The 18,620-nt window shown below is 44.1% G+C and overlaps 4 protein-coding genes across 4 annotated transcripts; 2 read left to right on the top strand and 2 right to left on the bottom strand.

Annotated features, from left to right (window-relative positions):
• Positions 1-166: 166 nt before the first annotated feature.
• On the bottom strand, positions 167-9,791 carry LOC131286571 (equilibrative nucleoside transporter 1). Its single transcript, XM_058315540.1, has 8 exons — positions 9,620-9,791; positions 6,991-7,583; positions 5,031-5,135; positions 2,576-2,706; positions 2,357-2,496; positions 1,454-1,599; positions 1,151-1,383; positions 167-1,088 (listed from the first exon to the last, which is right to left on the bottom strand). The coding sequence occupies exons 2-8, from the start codon at positions 7,088-7,090 to the stop codon at positions 450-452; spliced, it is 1,494 nt and encodes a 497-aa protein (XP_058171523.1). The 5' UTR covers positions 7,091-7,583; positions 9,620-9,791; the 3' UTR covers positions 167-449.
• Positions 9,792-9,919: 128 nt separating this feature from the next.
• On the top strand, positions 9,920-11,079 carry LOC131288865 (THO complex subunit 3). The gene is made up of 2 exons (XM_058318045.1): positions 9,920-10,182; positions 10,274-11,079. Exons 1-2 carry the CDS (start codon positions 9,994-9,996, stop codon positions 11,051-11,053), a joined length of 969 nt encoding a protein of 322 aa, XP_058174028.1. The 5' UTR covers positions 9,920-9,993; the 3' UTR covers positions 11,054-11,079.
• Positions 11,080-11,104: 25 nt separating this feature from the next.
• On the bottom strand, positions 11,105-14,501 carry LOC131288863 (NADPH-dependent diflavin oxidoreductase 1). Its single transcript, XM_058318043.1, has 3 exons — positions 13,608-14,501; positions 11,657-12,144; positions 11,105-11,578 (listed from the first exon to the last, which is right to left on the bottom strand). The coding sequence occupies exons 1-3, from the start codon at positions 14,452-14,454 to the stop codon at positions 11,150-11,152; spliced, it is 1,764 nt and encodes a 587-aa protein (XP_058174026.1). The 5' UTR covers positions 14,455-14,501; the 3' UTR covers positions 11,105-11,149.
• Positions 12,354-13,401, top strand: LOC131288864 (U3 small nucleolar ribonucleoprotein protein IMP4). Its single transcript, XM_058318044.1, has one exon. It carries the CDS (start codon positions 12,421-12,423, stop codon positions 13,357-13,359), a length of 939 nt encoding a protein of 312 aa, XP_058174027.1. The 5' UTR covers positions 12,354-12,420; the 3' UTR covers positions 13,360-13,401.
• Positions 14,502-18,620: the final 4,119 nt, after the last annotated feature.

Here is an 18,620-nt window from a genome sequence, read left to right as displayed (position 1 = left end):
AAACACATTAAATTAATTTGCATAATATTGAGTGCAAGATATTCTTAAATTTCAACACGCTGATGGGCTTGAAGAATCAGAACGAAATGTTGCAATATATTGCATAAACACCAAAAGGATTTTCTTTTCTTGCAAAACAACAAAGGGTACAAACATTAGGAAGAAAAACAAAATGGGGTTGGAAGTCTGTTGAAGACCCAATTTGAGCAGATAGACTACAGCGCAGCAACAACTACAACCCCGCGAGGGAGTGAGAGCACGCTTCCCCGCGTTCGTCCTGTGCGTCGAACGGTAGTTGTTTCATTCGCAGTCCGAACTGCGTGTGATATGATGGAGCGACATAAGAAACGTGAGCTTCGAATGGGCGCGATTGGGAGTGGGCCCGTGCGAAAACTTTACGACGACCGGTAGTAGTAGTCATCGTACACGTCCACTCCCCAGCGCCAGCCCTAGTGCAGCCAGTCGAGGAAGTTGTACTGCACCACCACCGGGAACACCATCGAGAAGAGGATACCGGAGAAGATGCCGGTGATGAGCATGGCGGCCGCAAACATGCCCGCCGTCATCGCGTACTGCGGCTCGACCGACTGCGGGGCGTACATCATGCCGAGCGAGCTGAAGTACCCGGACGTGAACGCCATCACAACGCCGGTGCCCCAGTACACCCAATCGTTTTCGATGTAGATCGGCAGGAGGCGCGTGATGTTTAGCGGCTGGTAGTTGCAGAAGAGGAAGAGCGGCAGAAAGACGACACGCAGCAGAACCGGCCACACCAGGTATTTGGGCTTCGGCCAGGTTACCCAGGACGTCAGCAGGCTGCCGAGCATGGCGCACACGTTGAACGTGAGGAAGCAGCAGATGCTCACGAACAGATCCTTCTTGATGATGAAGTTGTCGTCGGAGAGCTTGATGTCGGAGTGCACCGCTGGGAAGACGGACAGCGTGATAAAGAACACGAAGAACACGTTGAACAGCTGCGGGAAGGCTTGCTTGAAGATTTTCCAGTACGGTGGAGGGGCGCCCATGTTAGCACGCTGGTTCGACTCGATCTCACGCTCCTTCTGGAGCTCGTGGTAGCGGTAAAATTTCTGTGAAACAACCAACATATATATGGAATTATTTGGAAAAACGCATGCAACCGATTGCTTACATTCAACGGAAGCGCAAAGTAGGTATCGAAGCACAGGAGCAGCACGAACATCGCTGTGATAAAGTAGTAGATCGCTGCCGTCCTCACGGAGGACGCAAACTGTGAGCTGAGGATCGAAATTATTGAAGCGAACGTGCCACTGATGTTCGACCCGAGCACTACGGCACCGGTATATTTGAACGGTAGCTTCGCAGCCATACCGTACACCGTGTTCTGGTAGATACCGCCGGCCACTAGAATAATGGGAACGAACAATTGTGATAAAATGCTATTTGATTTGAAGTACTGGTAAGCCATACGCACTGTTTAAAATCACCACCGTGGTCATCGTGATCCAGAAGAACGCACCTGGCCACTCGGAAGAGTCAACCATTGCCAGGACGACCGTCACGACGAATGCGAGCACTTCCACAAGGATGCTCCACACGATTCGTTTTGTCAAGTTTCCACTGTTAAAGGATTGAGAGAGGAATATTTATTAAGTAGTCATTCAATTTAGAGTGATATTTTTTAAATGATAAATGAGTGATAAATTTTTTGAACTTTTTAGGTTGTTCAAAACTATCTAAGTTAATAAGTTATAAATAGTTCTATAGGGAATATGGATAAACATGATTATTATGATTTGGCAAATATTAAACTATTTCATGATTACAATCCTGAAGCAACCAAGTTTTACAAACAACAATGAAAACTAGCTCAAATTAAGCTGTTTTCCAAGTAACATAATTTTGGATTTTAGTTGCTTAACTGTTTAGATTTTGTGTCTACCGCCCTTTGTGCATGAACATCGAACAATTATAAAAATATTGATCGAATCATCGATTTCCAACATTTTAAGATAAATAATTGACCACTTAATCTTATGAATAAAATACTGACACATTAATAACAGTTAAAATGTTAAAGGAAACGGTTTTTCAAGATTCTGGTCTGAAAAACGCTTCACGAGGGAAACAATTTATTAAAATGTATTCTGTTTTAGTTCGCATCAGAAGGTATTACGAACATTATACAACTTAAATTTTTTACTCGGTCCCAGTATCAAACTATTCACAAACAATCCTAGAATAAATTGAAACCTATAGAAATATTAAATGAATTGCTTTTTTTTAAATTTTCCAGCTTTGCTAAAAAACTTGCATGTTATAAATTGACCACGTTTACCGTTATATATCTCAAAAAGCTCCTTAAGAAACAACTTACCCAAGATTCATGAAAATGTTGAGCCAGTTAAACAGAAGATTGGGAATCTGCGACGCAAACCCGATGGACGAAAGAAAGTACGTTGCATACTCCGACTCGACGCCGGTGTAGTTTTGGCCTAGCTTATAGTCTACAAAGTACTGGAAGACGGAGGAAGGGAAGAGATCGGTTAGAACTTACTCACACAAGCGGAACGAGGAATATCCAGTGAATACTTACCGATTTGGCAGTGATGAACATATTCCACGGCATCAGCGTGCCGACGCCGTGGATCAGGAGCGTTAGAAATACGAGCAGAAGTTTATCCCGCGGGGGATTGAGCTCCATCTTGGCCCGCTCCATCGTCAACCCTGGAAGCAGTCGCCATCGGGTCGTTAGCAGATAGTACAAGGTAAAAAACATGTCGGTCCCCGTTAAACGTTAAACAATGCACAAACACAGTCCGGACTGTTGGTAGTTACTGCGGGGACACACTCGTTGCGCTCTGGCACTCGGAAACAAAATGGATCGCTTCTTCGCGACGACGGACCAACGGACCCCGACCAGTCCAACCGGACCGGCGTGCCCACAAACGAGCCAAAGTAAACACGAAACGGGGACCACGCGAAGGTTGCTGCGAAAAGCAAGGCACGCGGGGAGACACGGCCATAGGGCGCGGGGGAGGGTAGAGATGTATAATAAGGGCACTTCGTTTCGTTTTGCGTGTGTGAAAACTGCAGGTCACTTGCAAAGAGAAAACGTTCCTAAAGGGCCGGACAACCGAACCGGAGGTCCCGGTGAGTCCGCACAGGTGAAAAGTTAGCGAGAGAATGACGATCAAAACCACCACTTGAGGATCATGTTGAAGATTGCATGTTGGACGCAACACTTTTCGTCGTTCGCTTTTCTCTCGATGTATTTGCGGTGCGCTGTCCGGAGGAGGTTGCACATTGAGACAAAGCAGAAAGAAAAAAAAAACGCAGCACAGGGATGCTCTCCTCAGTTCATACGAGAAGAAGGACCGGACATCGAATCAAGCGCTGCAGGAAAATTTCAAGGAAATATGCGCCCTTCCAAGACAACCGCTTGTGAAGTCGAATCCCCCCAGCAGCGACATACCGGAGGTTATTCATTCTATTTCCGTTCAATAAAATAAATCGATGTTTATTGCCCATTGTTCCAAGATAAAATTAGCTCCACACCAGGATACAGTAAAACCTGTTGAAAATCAACTCCATTCAGGCCAACTTCTTATCGCAACAAGCATTTCATTTTTTGTTTTTCTAAAACGATGAAGATTTTATTGCTCATCGATAGTACTACTTGCGATAGTGAAAAAATCATCATTCAAGATATTCTGTTCAACATAACAAAATAAACGGTAAACTAGTGACACATTTTTACCAACTAAAAATACACTAACGAACATACACACACCCTCTCTTTAGAAAGAACACCATCATCTCATCCCATTGGCCTTCATCAGAAGCGCTGTCGATAAGAATGATCGATCGATCGATTAAATTGCTTCTGCCCGTAAATTACCTCTGGCGCGCGGTATAAATATGCATGCTTACGGTACGGGGGGAGAAGGGTTGTGGGAAAAGGCCGAAGACATATAGGAACACCCATCCTCCAGACAACCGGAATAACGAATGAAAATCCACCTTATTTATGGAAAAGTGGCAAAGATGGAAGAGGGCAAGAAACAGGGCTTTTTAAATTATTCGAAACTACCAAAAAATGATACACGGATTCCGTGTGTGGTGCGGTCATATTTTGAAATCTATATTCGGAAAAGTATTGTGATTTGGTCGTAGATCAGAGTTGTACTGTAAGAATTAAGAACTTGTTTAAATTTCAAAATAATGCACTTTGAATAAGGCTTCGCATTGACTGACGCGTGTCTGAAATTCTATTAAAACCAAAAAAAAAAACCGGCTATAAATTACAAGAAAGCACACTTTTTATCCCCATCGTAACGGTTGGCTTACCAATTAGTACGCGACAGACCCGTTGCCGGGGAATTAAATACTGAGTGCCCGGGGACAATTTGATAAATGTACAACAAACATCAATGTTTTGCAGAATTGTTCCACACCTCTCCCCTCAGGTGGGTCCCCTTATAGCAGGTTGGTAAAGTTCGCTCGTAAGGCGATTTTCATAAAAATAAAAACATAAACAAGTGCTAGCAAAAACCACCAACATCGCGTTATAAGAAGTCACCAAGAAGACCGCGAGCAACAGGTTTGCAGCGGGCGATGGTGTGTGGAACCCTACCGCATGATGGTCATGTTTCGTGTTTTCGTGGTTTTATGCCACCATCCACCCTTGATTGGATCCTACTGCGTCAGCCCTTTTAACCCGTGCAAAAGTTGTCCGTGTGAGCGATATGCAGCGAGCGATTAATAAATAAAAATTTCGTCCATAATTCCTTTAAAAAGCCGCAGGGAACTTAGTAAAAAGGTATATATGTCTTGATTGCATGGAATCGAAGTAAATTGACCTAAAAAAGAGCCCACATTCCACAGTAACAGGGAGAGAGAAGGAGGGGGAGACCACGTATCCTGCGGTGTTCGAAAATATGGTATTTTAAAAAAGGTTTCTGGAACCACCGTGTCGCGCTCACGGGAAGGAGTGTTTACCAGACAGGACGGAAAAAAAGATTGCATTATTCGCTCAGCACAAACCTTACCTTTGAAGTTGAGTTCATCATTTGGTAGATTGTTTTCCTCCCAGGCCGGGGTGAGCCGCACCGGTTCCGACTTTTCCAGGAAGGGCGACTTCTCAGCATCACCGCCTGCTGTTGAAAAAAAACAAACAGAAAAAGTAAGGCATGAATATAATTGAACCTGTTCGAGAAGGTCTAACTGCTCCTTAGCTTAGCTACAATTAGCTTGATGTGTTTTCTATGCATCCATCAATCTGGCAAGATGCTATTGTGATAATGTTGCTGTCCTAGATTTAAAAAGAAAACAAGCACAAGTTCGCATCAACGATCTTGCATAACGATTTTTCAAATGTCGCTGGTCTGATCGCAAGCCTCATCCAAGGTCAATTGGGTTCGCTGGGGAACCCAGCAGATGGACAATGTTTCACAAACATCCTAGGGGGGGATACTCCCGTTGTGAGGAACATCACAGGAACACAGTGGGTCATCCGATGGGCAGGGATAATCCACCAACTTTGCCCCCTTCTGTTTAGCAGTTTGTTGCCCACGGATGGAGCATTACATTTTTTACGATTCCGCACGCTTGATCGTTCGCCTGGGCAGTTATTTATGTTACTTTTCCCATCGTGCCGTTTCCCGATCGAGTAGATTATTCTGCTCGTCTGCACTCTCGCAGGTCTTAATGGCTTATGCGCCGCGTTCCACGGCCTTTGTCTGCCCTCGTGTGATGTTGATCACGGGCGAATTCACGAGTGTCTCGAGTGCATTTAACCAACGAACACGCGGACGCACAATAAATAACAAGCATCAGCCCGATGGAAACATTCTTCACCCAATGCTCATGCCGTTTGCGAATCCATCCGCTAGGCGTGATACGCCCGAGTTGAAAATTTGTGTGAGCGGAGATTTGCCTCGCGTGAAGAATGAACGAAATAAATTTGATCTATTTTTATCGCCCCACGGCGTATCAATCCGTACCCCCAAAAGCATCGTGTTTGATGCTCACGTCGTGTAGGAGCTGGTGGTGGTTTCCCTGTTGCTGCCCTCGACGATGGACGGGCAATAGATCAATTAGGTAGGAATGTGTCTACCGGCCTCGCAAACCACGAGAAAGTATTTCTTTTACACAGCACCGCCCGCATACACGCGCCGGTGCGTTTCCTTGAATCAATTTATTAACCAATTATGTTGTTGTTGAGAAGATGCGACAAAAGAGAGATGAACCGAGGGAGCATGATTTTTCCATCAATAAATCAGTAAGTCCACGAGTGGTACAATCATTACGAAGTTTAGAAAAGAATTCTTATCATACCGCGACAAAACATGCCTTGCTTGACTGGGGTTAAGAAATGCTAGGTCGCAAACCTTTGTAGCTCCATTCCAGATTTACGCGAAGAACTAATGGCTTTAGAGATTGAAGTTATCAATGAAACCGTTCGACCTAAGGTTAGTAGTCGGGTACTCTTGAATCGCTTATCAAAACATGTGTTATAGACTAAGTGAAAAAAAAAGAAAAAAATAAAAATAAAACGGAATACAAAATTCAACCAGAATAGATCGGATTTTTCGTTTGGTAGTTGCAAACTCAATCGGGCGATAAGAACATCTACGGTTATGTAAACGACAAGTTGAGTGCTCTCTTGATTTATATTCACATTCATTGAAATTTCATCCGACAGTTCGACAAGCCGGGTTCGCTCGTTTTACCTATTGGCCTCGGATGGCGTGTGTCGTTTTCAATCACTTGCTTACCCTCCACAAGAATATAGGATTGAATTTTAATTGAGAAAAGAAAAAACAACCAACTAGTCCACAACTAGCACGTAACGGACAAATTTAGCTTCGTGCACCTCGGCCTATAGTTTTCGATGCGCGTCATTAGATCTTCAGGAATCACGATCGTGTTTGTTTGTTTACTCAAACCGCCCGCTTCTCCACGCGCAACAATATAATGCTAATGATGAATACGCGCCAAAATACTCACCGCCGCCTGCTCGGTTGCTAACGATGCTAATGTTTCCGCCATTTATCCGGCTGCCGGGACCGCCACCGGGGAGCAGATTTTGACTGTCGTATGATGCCATTTTTTCTTGCACGAAGGTTCGCTTGGGTCGTTTGGGTGATCTTCTTTCACTCTCTCCCGCTCACCCGCACCGTTTTCCTTCTTGTTTGGTGATTCGTTGCTAGCCTTGGGTATGGATTATGGCCCTCTCGTTGCTTGCACTAGTAGGCCGCTTCTTCGTTTTCACGCCAACCGCGTGTATGACATTGGAGCCGGAGATAGGAATTCTGCCAGATCGGCGAGTTTCGGTGCTGGCTGTTTAAAACACCATATCAGTTACACCGGTGCGCTATGTGCATCGAAATCGCGACCACTGGCCCTGAGAAAGTCACTGGCCGCAGCAATCGTCGATCAGACACGGCTGTGTGCCTCGTACATTCGAGTCTTGTGCTATCGCATCGAGCAGTTGCTTGACGACGATGGTTACCGGAGTATCTTGAGCAAACGAGATACAATCGATTGAAAATAGACTTTGGATTCAGGATCCTTCAATGTACACCCATTGCCGGTTCGGTCTGTAATGAAAAGAGGAATGATGAAATGATTGGTTAGTGACAAGAGGCGGAACAGAAGATAAAACACGTTGCGGTTACGTTAAAAATTGGTGATAGGCGTATCGTGCACGTTATTGATTCCTATCAAAGTGCTCCATTATATTACTCTTCTTCTATTGTGGGAATGCTAGTAGGCGTAGGTGTATACCTGGAAACAACCGTTGTTACGTGATTGTTCCGTACCACACAGGGTCTGGCACGTCTTATCAAGCGTTCGCGAGCTACTTCCAACATATGATGATCAAGCTGCACCGACCCGACTGCTCCTGTGACGTACTCAGTATATTCTGCCGTATAATGACACAACTGCTCTCGTTATGTACCAGCAAATTACGTTTTCCTGTCCGACACCGATTACATCCTTCCCGGCAGCGTGCACGATTGGAATTGATACTCCACAGATGACTAGATGGATCTTTGAGACGAATGGCTACCAAAACGCTCCAAACGTTTCTGATAACGAGGCACATTGTCGGAACACAATGGAGAAGCGTATCGCCGCTTCTTCTCGGTGATTGCAGATTGTGACGCGCGTGTGGTCAAACTTCAGATTTCAAAGTATGTTGGAGAATAGCTGATAGGGAAAGAAAACACACAGCCACATTTTTCTGACTCTAATCTTACCAAGCCCCCTAAGGAGGAAGGGAGATTTTCAAAGATATTGTCTTTACACTAGTCGGGTTAGATGACGAGCATTCTACAGGGAACAATCGTTTTGAATCGCTAATCAATCGCTTTAATTTAATAACGCCAACGAGTTAACAGCTTTACCATCAATTTCGCCATTTATCATGCAAACAAGTTCATAGCTGCCCCTTGATGCTAAGTGCAATTGGCGCGCGACAAGAACAATCGCACCGCGTGTTTCAATTGATATTGCAGTTGATGTGACTACATCTGGTTCTCCCCCCCGTAACCCTTCAGATGCAGTGACCAAAGAGGCTTAAGCATTTATAAAAAAATCCAGCATGAACATTTGTTAATTTTGTTTTTAAATAGTTAACGCGATTCTTCGTTCATATTAAAGTTTTTAGTTTGTAAATTTTGTTCTTTACTGCTGTGTAAAAGGCTGTATATACAACCTTGTTCTCGTAGCACTATCTTTCGTAACGGGACAATAATACAAGAGCACCTTCTGGCTTATCTATACCGGTAACATGATTCCTGAAGTGCATCTACGAGACGACGATGATTATGTTAGTGGAAGATTATTAAATGTAGAATTTTTTTAACGCCCATCCACGCGTCTGTAGTATCGCTTGATGGTAGCCTCCTAAGGTCAATAGGCGCTCCCTTCGATTGTATGGTTATCTACAAGTTTTTCCCGTTAGGATAAACAGTATTTAACGGCTCACATACTGTGCAGCCTATATTGACACAATCTCGGGCCATTCCACTAGATAGAGTGTAATGCAGTGCGTGCTTGCTGTGTAAGTAACGTCCAGCGCACCACTTTCTGTCGGAGTCATCGCCGGAAATGCTGTTACCGGCACATGTTTCACGTTTGTCAATCGGTGCGGCGACGACAGCGTGTTGCGATGGATCGATTTTCTGACGAGTTTTAAGGCGCCCTATTTTTAGAAGAGCACATTTTCACTTCTTTTGACATCTCTGCGGGTCGTGGTACTATGAAATAGCAGCGGTTCTCTGTTCTTTAAACACTTTGGTAATACATTAAATGCGCACTGTGGAATTCCGGGTTTGGAAAACTTCTCACAATGTTCTGCTTCGCTTAGCAATTGCTAGAATATCATGAAACTTCCTCTCCTTTTTCGAGGATGGAGTGGAGAAAGCCAACTTTTTCATTTGATGTTTCCGTCGAAATTATGCAGTTACGTTTCACTGGCATACGGGCCGGATCGACCCAACAAAGTGAAGTTCAACAGGATACTAGCTTCCGCGTTTCCCTTGCTCTCGACAAAATCGATCGAACATGACGAAGACTACCAGAGCAAAGGACGATATGGCTTTCATCGGTTACTGTGCTGGCAACTTACCATTCTGTCGATAGTTCGCGAGTACGGGTTAATTATATTCCACTTTGAAGTGGCGGTGCGAACCACACACGTGATGAATACGTAGACAAATCTGCTAACCGCATCGGGTTCGCGGTCTGTGCACGGTGCGCTTATATTTACTGGCGGGAGCACGATGGTGGCCCGCCTTCCATCACAACGGCTAGGTGATAAATGTGTATTCGTTGCTTGGTGCGGCGCTTCGTTCGGAATACGTCAACATCGTAGGAGCCGCTGTCAATTGCCATTTGTCAAATCTGACGTTTAAGGAGTAAACTAAAATCGGCGTTCCATCCAAAGATACGCGCGTCTCATAAACATACTCGTTCGTTCAAGTAAAATTTGTTTAAATTACGATGGGAAGCAGCAAAACGCAGCTTGAGGAATTGCAAGAATACTTTAAAGGACACAACAAAACCAGAGAAGCATCGAAAGCACACACAGCGAAGGTGCATTCGGTCGGATGGAATTGTGATGGGCGCCGCTTAGCGTCCGGTTCGTTTGACAAAACAGTGGCCGTATTTACGCTCGATCGCGACCGTTTGGTAATATGATCACTCTAAAAGCAAAACAAAATCATGAAATCTGTTCGCTGGCAATAACCTGACGGGAATCACTCGTCTACGCTTTCCGCAGAACAAGGAGAGCACATACCGTGGCCACACTGGCTCGGTTGATCAGCTCTGCTGGCACGCCTCGATGCCGGACCTGCTCAGCACGGCCAGTGGCGACAAAACGGTGCGCATATGGGACGTCCGGGTCGGCAAGTGTGCCACATTCATCAACACCAAAGGGGAAAACATCAACATTACATGGTCACCGGATGGGCACACGATAGCGGTCGGCAATAAGGAGGATCTGGTGACGTTCATTGACACCCGGACGCACAAAATCCGCGCGGAGGAGCAGTTCAGCTTTGAGGTGAACGAAATCGCCTGGAGCAACGGTAGTGACCTGTTTTTCCTCACCAACGGGCAAGGCTGCGTGCATATACTGAACTACCCGAATCTGGAGCTGCAACAGATCTTGAAAGCTCACCCGAGCACCTGCATCTGCATCGAGTTCGATCCGACGGGGAAGTATTTTGCGACCGGTTCGGCTGACGCACTCGTGTCTCTGTGGGATGCGGAAGAGTTGGCGTGTCTGCGCGTGTTCTCGAGACTCGATTGGCCCGTGCGGACGATTTCTTTTAGCCACGACGGCAAGCTGCTCGCTTCGGCCAGCGAAGATTTGATCATAGACATCGGCGATACGGAGACGGGAGAAAAGGTGGCCGATATTTCGGTTGATGCAGCCACGTTCACCGTTGCGTGGCATCCGAAGCAGTACATATTGGCTTACGCTTGCGACGACAAGGACACCAATGACCGGCGAAGAGACGCGGGCAGTTTGAAAGTATGGGGATTCTCCGAGTAGTAAAATAAACTGTAACGAGTAAGGACTGAACAAACCCATCGGTTTCGGTAATGTTGTATTCGTCCATGTTCATATTTATTCACAGGCATAATGTTTTTATGCCCAGGTTTCTTCCTGATAGCGGTTCGCTTTTATCATATCTTCGATATGATTCGCATCGCCTATAGCTTCTATCAACGCTTCTTTCACTGCTTCCGGCATATTCTTTGAACTACCCGAAACCAGCACGTATCCTCCGTTTTCCACCAACAATTTCTTCAGCAGGACCCCTTCCTTACGTATCAGATGCTGCACATACACCTTGTCCGGTTGATCTCGCGAAAAGGCACAAAACAGTTGCAGCATCCCGCTCTGTTCCATCCGCTTCAAATCCTTCTCGCAGTGAAAGTCCGCGGTGGAACTACGGCACCCAAAGAACAATACCAAAGGTGCAGCAGTGGGCGTCTCGGAAAGTTCCCTTTCTTGAAGGATACCACGGAAAGGAGCCAACCCAGTACCAGGACCAATCATTACAAGGGGTGTATGCTGTGGAAAAAAAAGAACAGTTCATTGATGGTCACATTATATGTAGTGTTTCGAATGTTTAACTGAATATTTACTCACCTTGTCCAACGGAAGCTGAAATGTACTTCTTCGTACCCATGCATTAACCAAATCGCCGGGACTCAACTGTTTTAACCAGTGCGAACACAACCCTCGTCTGGGAACGCTAAGCTTAGTTTTGTACTCGATGACCGCCACCAGTATTTGCAGTTTGTTACTTTCCACAGCAGAAGCGATCGAAAATGCTCTAGGTTTGATCGGCTGGAACACCTCGAACATGGCTTCCAGGGTGAGGCTTTTGGTGGCATGAGGAAAGTCTTGCAAAACCTCCAGAATGTTTCTTCTCGGTCGGTTGGCATAGGAGAACAGTTCCTCTTGTCCTTCGACGCTGCTAAATTCGACAAGTTTTTCCTTTTCGAGATCGTTTGGACAATTCTTGGCCAGGACGGCGAATGCCCTCGCACGTGGGATTGCAGTCAAGTCCCAGTACTGTTCCGAAATGGCTTGCAATGTAAGAGGTTTCTGTAATATGGAGGGCACAGGCATTTCTGTAAGTAAAATAGACCGTTGAGAAATTAGAAACACTTTGTCATCCAAGCGACGTTACATTGAAATGCTAAGGCACATGGTAAGACGTTTAAAATTTCAGACGTTTGAAGCACATACAACATAACTTAGAAAAGACATACTGTCGCGTCCCGTTGAAAACAGTAAAATGACAATTCTACGAAAACATGCGTTTCTGTTTACTGAATTGTATTGCCGGAAAGTCGTGTTTCGTGTTTAGTTTAGCGAAAACTTCAGCAACATAACAAAAAAGCAAAATGCTGCGTCGCCAGGCCCGTCTTCGCAGAGAATACCTTTATCGGAAGGCGGTCGAGAGCAAACACAAATTGCAGCAGGACAAAAAGGAACGTATCAAGCAGGCACTCGAGGAACACATACCGATCCACGGCGATTTGCGGAAGGATGCACTAGCTCTACAGGAGAAACTGAAATGGACTGACCAGGGACCGAAACGGGCTGCCGAAATTGGAGGCGAAAGTGGTGGTGCCAACACGGCCGACTCAAAGGACGACGAGTACCGATTCGCCGGCTGCGAAGATCCGAAGATCATGATCACAACATCGCGCGACCCCTCGAACCGGCTAAAGCAATTCGTCAAGGAGCTCCGTTTGATCTTTCCCAACGCACAGCGCATGAACCGTGGTAACTATGAGATGAAACAGCTGGTGCATGCCTGCCGGGCAAACAACGTAACCGACTTTATCGTCGTGCACGAGCACAAGGGTGTTCCGGATAATCTCATCATTTCGCACCTTCCGTACGGACCGACGGCATGTTTTACCCTGTCCGGGGTAGTGATGCGCCACGATATTCCCGACATTGGAACGATGAGTGAGCAGAAGCCACATCTGGTTTTTCACAACTTCAAGACGAAACTGGGCGCGCGTACCATGTCCATATTGAAGTTCCTCTTTCCGGTACCGAAGGAAGATTCGAAACGTGTTATGACGTTCGCCAACCACGATGATTACATTAGCTTCCGGCACCACACGTACCGGATGGTGGAAAAACAGCTAGAGTTGACCGAAGTTGGACCACGGTTTCAGCTGAAGCTGTATCAAATCAAGCTAGGCACGTTGGACGAGCTGGATGCGGCGGACACTGAGTGGGTTTACAGACCTTACATGAATACGGCAGCGAAGAGAAGGTTTCTCTCGGACGACGACGGCTGGCAGCAGGATGATGTCCCTCAGTAATACCACTTTGCGCAATAAAACAAGTTTCGACCAATAATGGTTCGTAAAAATATAATGTTGTCTGTTGTATAGAGTTCATGTATGAAAAGAAATGCAACTGACTGCAGTGAATTTTTCTTATCTTATCCAGTAGTGGTTGTTACTAGGCTTAATATTCTTTTTCCTTCAAACATACAATCTTGCGGCCATTGCATGGTGCAATTCAGGCACGTTTTGCGATAACATAATGCGATATCATCTTCACTTACCAGAATCAACCGCTTTCACCTCCACCAACGTGGTCTTGTTGAGATCGAATCCTTGCTCGTGCAATATACCGAACAATGTGTCTACATTGTCCTTAGAATTGTGCGGTCTTACATAAAGCACATCGCCCGGGCACCAGGGAACGGATTTCTTTTCGAACGTGATCAGTCGAACGTCCTGGAAATGATCGTTGGCCGTTGTGCGACGGTTTTCAAGCACCACCGTTTGAAACCCGTTTGGCATCTGAACCTCCGCGTACAGATCAATCGAAGCAGGCTGCTGGGAAGGAGTACCTGTCTCGGCTTTCTTTAAAACCTCTACCTTCCACCGAAACTCACGGGGACTTTCAGGCAGCTTGTGCTGATTGGCCGGCAGAGGTGCTATCTTGCCCAGCTCCTCCCACAGTTGATTAATCCACGGCAGAAAGACAGCCCCGTATCCAAGATCGTGCTGATCATCGCATAGGCCAACCTGCAGAAGTGCACTTCCACCGAGTTGGAGCAACCGTTTGTGCAGTTTTTTCGCAACGTAATTGAACTTTGGGTACCGTGAATCGCCGAGGCCGAGCACGGCAAAGTGAACCTGCCGGAGAGAATCGGATGGGAGGCTTTTACGCAGCAGAAACTTCCAGAACCGCTTCATATTGTCCGGCTCTTCGCCCTGGCCGTAGGTGGAGCACACGCAAACGACGAACCGCTCCGAAATCAATTCCGACACGTCGTACTCGTCCATCGGGAGGACGTTACCGCGAAAGTGATACATCTTCGATTCACGCCATATCTGTTCGGCCAAATCTTGGGCCGTTCCCGACTGGCTACCGTAAAGTATGGTGAGTTTTCGTTCGAACATGGTGCTCGATGCGGTCTGGCGTGATTGGGAATAGCAATGCGACTAAAATGTTCACCACCAACAACAGTGCACTGTGAAAATTGATGTTGTTGACCTCTGGTTTGTTTTTTTTCTAGTTACCGATCAGCTGTTCGATTTGACAACAGCGTTTTAAATCCAGTGATGTACTAGATTTAGTACGAGCCAAGGTGAATAGAGCAATTTAATACATTTGAAATGAACGTTATTCACATCGAATATTATTTTGAGAAATACAACAACATTTGTTCCATATGGATAGCAAAGAATAAAACACAGTTTTGCTTAGTTACCGTTAAAGTTCCTACAGACTGTCGCCAAGGCCTGCCAAGACAAGACCAAGGCAACACTTGACAAGCTACTAGCAAGTGCCAAAAAATCTTGCCTTGGTCTTGCCCGTGTGTGAAAGCCCTCGGTAATACTCAGCAATCATTGGATTTGAAATTGCTGAGAAACCGTTGGTGATTTCGGAACAGTCGATTTGATTCATTTTCATTCGTTCATAGTTGAACGACTTTAGTGCCTAATCTGTTCCAGGACACAAAATAACACACAATTACACTACAAACAGCGTTTCACAACACAAAGCACTGCACTATTTTCGTAGACACATCCATTTCTGATGCACACGCATAGAAAACAGTTTGCTTTGATTGTTTCGCTAACAAGTTGTCAAGTGTTGGCGACAACATTTTCTCGACGAGCAACTTTTGGTTGCGCTAGCCATCACTAGTAGTCGCTAGTGTAGAATCGCTAGCGAGTAGCGCATTGGCGGTAAGTACTTGGCGCCAATATTGGCGTAGTCTGTAGTGCACTTTACTGCTTTATTTAAAACTAGTGCTTGCTGCTATTGATGCATCATTGTTTTACTTACTGTGTAAAGAATTATTGTCTCAGATTCATCGTGTAGGTGCCTAGTAATCGTCTTTCTTCCCCTGCAAGTCCCCTACCTTGACGTCAAGTTTCTTTTCCGCATGCTAGCAGCAATATTGATCACTCGCTTTCCTGTCTCGAAAAGTAGCAAAATGTTGATGAATGTAAATGAATATTGTATGTTTGTTATTCGATAGCAGTAGATCCCGCTCAAGTAACTTCTAACGGTTGAATTCATTTCTTACTGAGCTTTCTAGAGCGAGTTCTTCCTTAATGCTCACTGCTATACATTATGTGTTTACGCCATCGACAGCAAGTGGTTTGTTTAAACGTTGTTGCATTTTGTTTTTCACATCGTTCTTGACCCTTGGTAGGGCCAAATGCGCTTGTGCGTTCAGCAGAAAAACTTTCTATTTTGTTCATTTTACTGTTTTGTTTAAGTTAGCGAAGAATCTCTAGATCTTCTCGGTACTAATTGGTTGTTTCATTTCCCTCTCATTATTGTCATGTAATTGACACATGGCTAACAGAAAAATTCATGCTGATGAACATTTTTCGATTTGATCCTTCCCTTTTCCCTAAAAACGTGTATTTTGCGAATAAGCATGTTCCGGAAATCAATGTTTTGTCCGTTCCAAATATGCAGTACCGTTAAACCATTCAAAAATGTTCCACTTTTACCGGTCAAATCGTTTCTTTATGGTTGCTTTTTTTTACAACTTTAGCGGAGATTTAATGTTTTATGTTTACCATTGTTGTGTATGAGAGGAGAACTTTGTATATCATCAGTTGTTTTTTTTTGTCTAAAAATGTTTTTGAAACGAAATAAAAACAAGAGCTGATTTTGTACGATAGCGGAAGCCATTTATGATAAACCAATTGAATTTATAACATGCTCAAAGTAAAGCCTTGTGTACTAAGCAAAACAGTTTGCAATAGCTTGGATGATCGAGAAAGTCAATTAATACAATGCGTTTCTGCTACGTGTTTGTTGTAGATTCGTAAATGGCTGTAAAATTACATGTACTTTAATACGTAATATAAGTTTTCCTTTCAATTACAATGTATGTATATATATTTATATATATTCTTTTGTATTTGTATATACGAGCATCGTCATCACTGTAATTATTGTCTTTATTGTCTTGTAGATGGTTTTCCTTCGTTAGTATAATTATTCTCCTTAGAGCCAAGTAGTAGAGTAAATTTCCCATACTTATGCACCGTTTGTTTTTTTTTTGTGTGCATTTATGGTAGAGCCATTAGTGCAAGCGACGAACGCGCACATGGTTTTTAGTATAATTCGAGTGAATTGCATTTCGCCAGCCTATTTTGAGTTTCGTGCTAAATTTACAATTATTGGTAAAGCTTTCGCTTCGGTTCATTAGCTATGATCTCATGCATTATTAGATTGATTTTAGTTTAATTTTAGTTTTGATGCAGGTTAATCTTTTAACTTTTACAATGCCACCGGTAATTTTATGGGTTTGTTAATTTACTGCTGATGCTGTGTTTTGGTTTGTTCCTTTTTTTCCTTTCTAGTCGGTGTATGCACATTACAAATTGGAAACTGGCCAAAATGGGTAATGAGTTTTGTCCCAAAAGTGTATTTGAAGCATGAACGATTTGTTATTTACACCTTAAACGGTACGATCGGTACATGTCTGAGAGGGAGAACTCGGATGTTGAATTTCCACCATCACCAGTTCGCTCAAAATTGGTGGTTTCTGTTTGTTTTTACATCTTACAGAATACACTGATATCAATAATTACAGTAAAATCGAATGTCACTGAACATATAAAGTTACGGGGTTAGCCTATGCGATTTGCTTTCACTACAGATTTTCCATTAATTATTGTCAAATTCAGATTCAAAATGCACGGGCACTACTAGCCCTCCTTTGTTTTTCCACAATTATTGTTCATTTATTTCTTAAACTATCTAGGTTGCTTCAGTGTAAGTTTTCTTTGCTTCTTTCTTCTTCATCAGCTTTGTAACTTCATATTAAATTTTATTACATTGACAATTGATCGAAACAGCGTGATTTGATGGATTGAATTATTTTGCAATGGTCTGTTTTTTCCCTTTTTCTTCTTCTAAAGTAGACTAATTATTGTCCATACTTTGCCTGCCGATTTATGTTCCTCTCCAATAACTGTCCTTCACTAGAAATGCAGATAAGCTTATTGTCTTTTGCACTGTAAATAGTGTAAATGGATGCAGTCAATCGTTTGCCTTCATATCATAAATCATCGCGAGCTGTCCGCTTCCTTAACATTTTCCTCCCCCTCTTTCCACCGGTGCGGTGTTTATTGTCTTGGTTTATTTATGCTTCATCAACTCATATAATGTAAATCTATGCCTTACTCAATTATAAACGATGAATTTACAATGTGTGTTTTTTAATCTGCTCTACACTATGCCAGCCAAGGCAAATAATAAACTTCGATGTTGTTCAAACGTATCGTGTGCTTTATATGCTATAAGTTTTTGTAGGATTTTTTTTGAAATTTCCAACTTAAAATAAAATTCTATAATAATTCAACATAAATCAATTCTACAGAGACGCTCGAGAATTTTAATCAGATAAATTTAATTAAAGATGTGAAATGAACACAACAAACCACACGTTTTATCAGGTTCTTGTTGAGTTTTCTTGTGTTCCGAATATTGTACGCTGAATGCTTACGTTGAGCTCACATATTGCAAGCATGCCACATAATTACGGGCCGGTTCGTTAGCGTTCTGTTGCCTATTTCGTTAAATTCCTCAATCGTTCCTTCTAGTAAATTGGTTAGCTAATTTTGCTAAGCAAAGCTTGGCTTCACTTTTAGTTTCCCTTCGAATCTTTCGCATGCACAACTCATCGAACACTTTCGTCTAACTTTTTTTCAGTTCAACAACAATTAACAACAACATCAAGCCCCATCCCACGTCTCGTTGTATTCGTTGTCACCGCACCATATCCGGTTTCCGGTTCCACCTTTCCAGCTCCGTTCCGTTCCAGCGTCAGATTCACTCCGGTAAGATATGTTTTTCAGCGATATCGCATGGTTGTAATTGGTGTGTCACCAAAGCTCCGGGGTTGCCCTGTTGGTGTCTTCAACATCCCAAACGTGGCGGGCATGTTGAATTCACCAACCGGCAACAGGCCCGGCAAATGGCAACAAGGTTCCGCACGGCCAAGCCTTTGTGCCACCGTGCCCCACTCCGGGGGTTTTCGGACAACCCGAAATGGACAATTTTTCTACCCTTTCCCTTTTTCGCCATGGGT

Source organism: Anopheles ziemanni, chromosome 3 (assembly GCF_943734765.1).
Source record: "Anopheles ziemanni chromosome 3, idAnoZiCoDA_A2_x.2, whole genome shotgun sequence".
Classification (NCBI taxonomy): domain Eukaryota; kingdom Metazoa; phylum Arthropoda; class Insecta; order Diptera; family Culicidae; genus Anopheles; species Anopheles ziemanni.
Note: the sequence above shows the minus strand (reverse complement) of the source record. Positions and strands in the feature narration are given on the sequence as shown.

What these genes read in the sequence shown, in the direction of transcription:
- LOC131286571 (XM_058315540.1), bottom strand. Translation starts at nt 7,090, where the DNA reads ATGGCATCATACGACAGTCAAAATCTGCTCCCCGGTGGCGGTCCCGGC. An exon ending in TAGCAACCGAGCAGGCGGCG is followed by an intron (nt 5,136 to 6,990) that starts GTGAGTATTTTG and finishes TTTCAACAGCAG; the next exon opens with GCGGTGATGCTGAGAAGTCG. An exon ending in TGATGAACTCAACTTCAAAG is followed by an intron (nt 2,707 to 5,030) that starts GTAAGGTTTGTG and finishes GACTGCTTCCAG; the next exon opens with GGTTGACGATGGAGCGGGCC.
- LOC131288865 (XM_058318045.1), top strand. Translation starts at nt 9,994, where the DNA reads ATGGGAAGCAGCAAAACGCAGCTTGAGGAATTGCAAGAATACTTTAAA. An exon ending in CGCTCGATCGCGACCGTTTG is followed by an intron (nt 10,183 to 10,273) that starts GTAATATGATCA and finishes CGCTTTCCGCAG; the next exon opens with AACAAGGAGAGCACATACCG.
- LOC131288864 (XM_058318044.1), top strand. Translation starts at nt 12,421, where the DNA reads ATGCTGCGTCGCCAGGCCCGTCTTCGCAGAGAATACCTTTATCGGAAG.
- LOC131288863 (XM_058318043.1), bottom strand. Translation starts at nt 14,454, where the DNA reads ATGTTCGAACGAAAACTCACCATACTTTACGGTAGCCAGTCGGGAACG. An exon ending in GGTGAAAGCGGTTGATTCTG is followed by an intron (nt 12,145 to 13,607) that starts GTAAGTGAAGAT and finishes TTTTACTTACAG; the next exon opens with AAATGCCTGTGCCCTCCATA. An exon ending in TTCAGCTTCCGTTGGACAAG is followed by an intron (nt 11,579 to 11,656) that starts GTGAGTAAATAT and finishes TTTTTTCCACAG; the next exon opens with CATACACCCCTTGTAATGAT.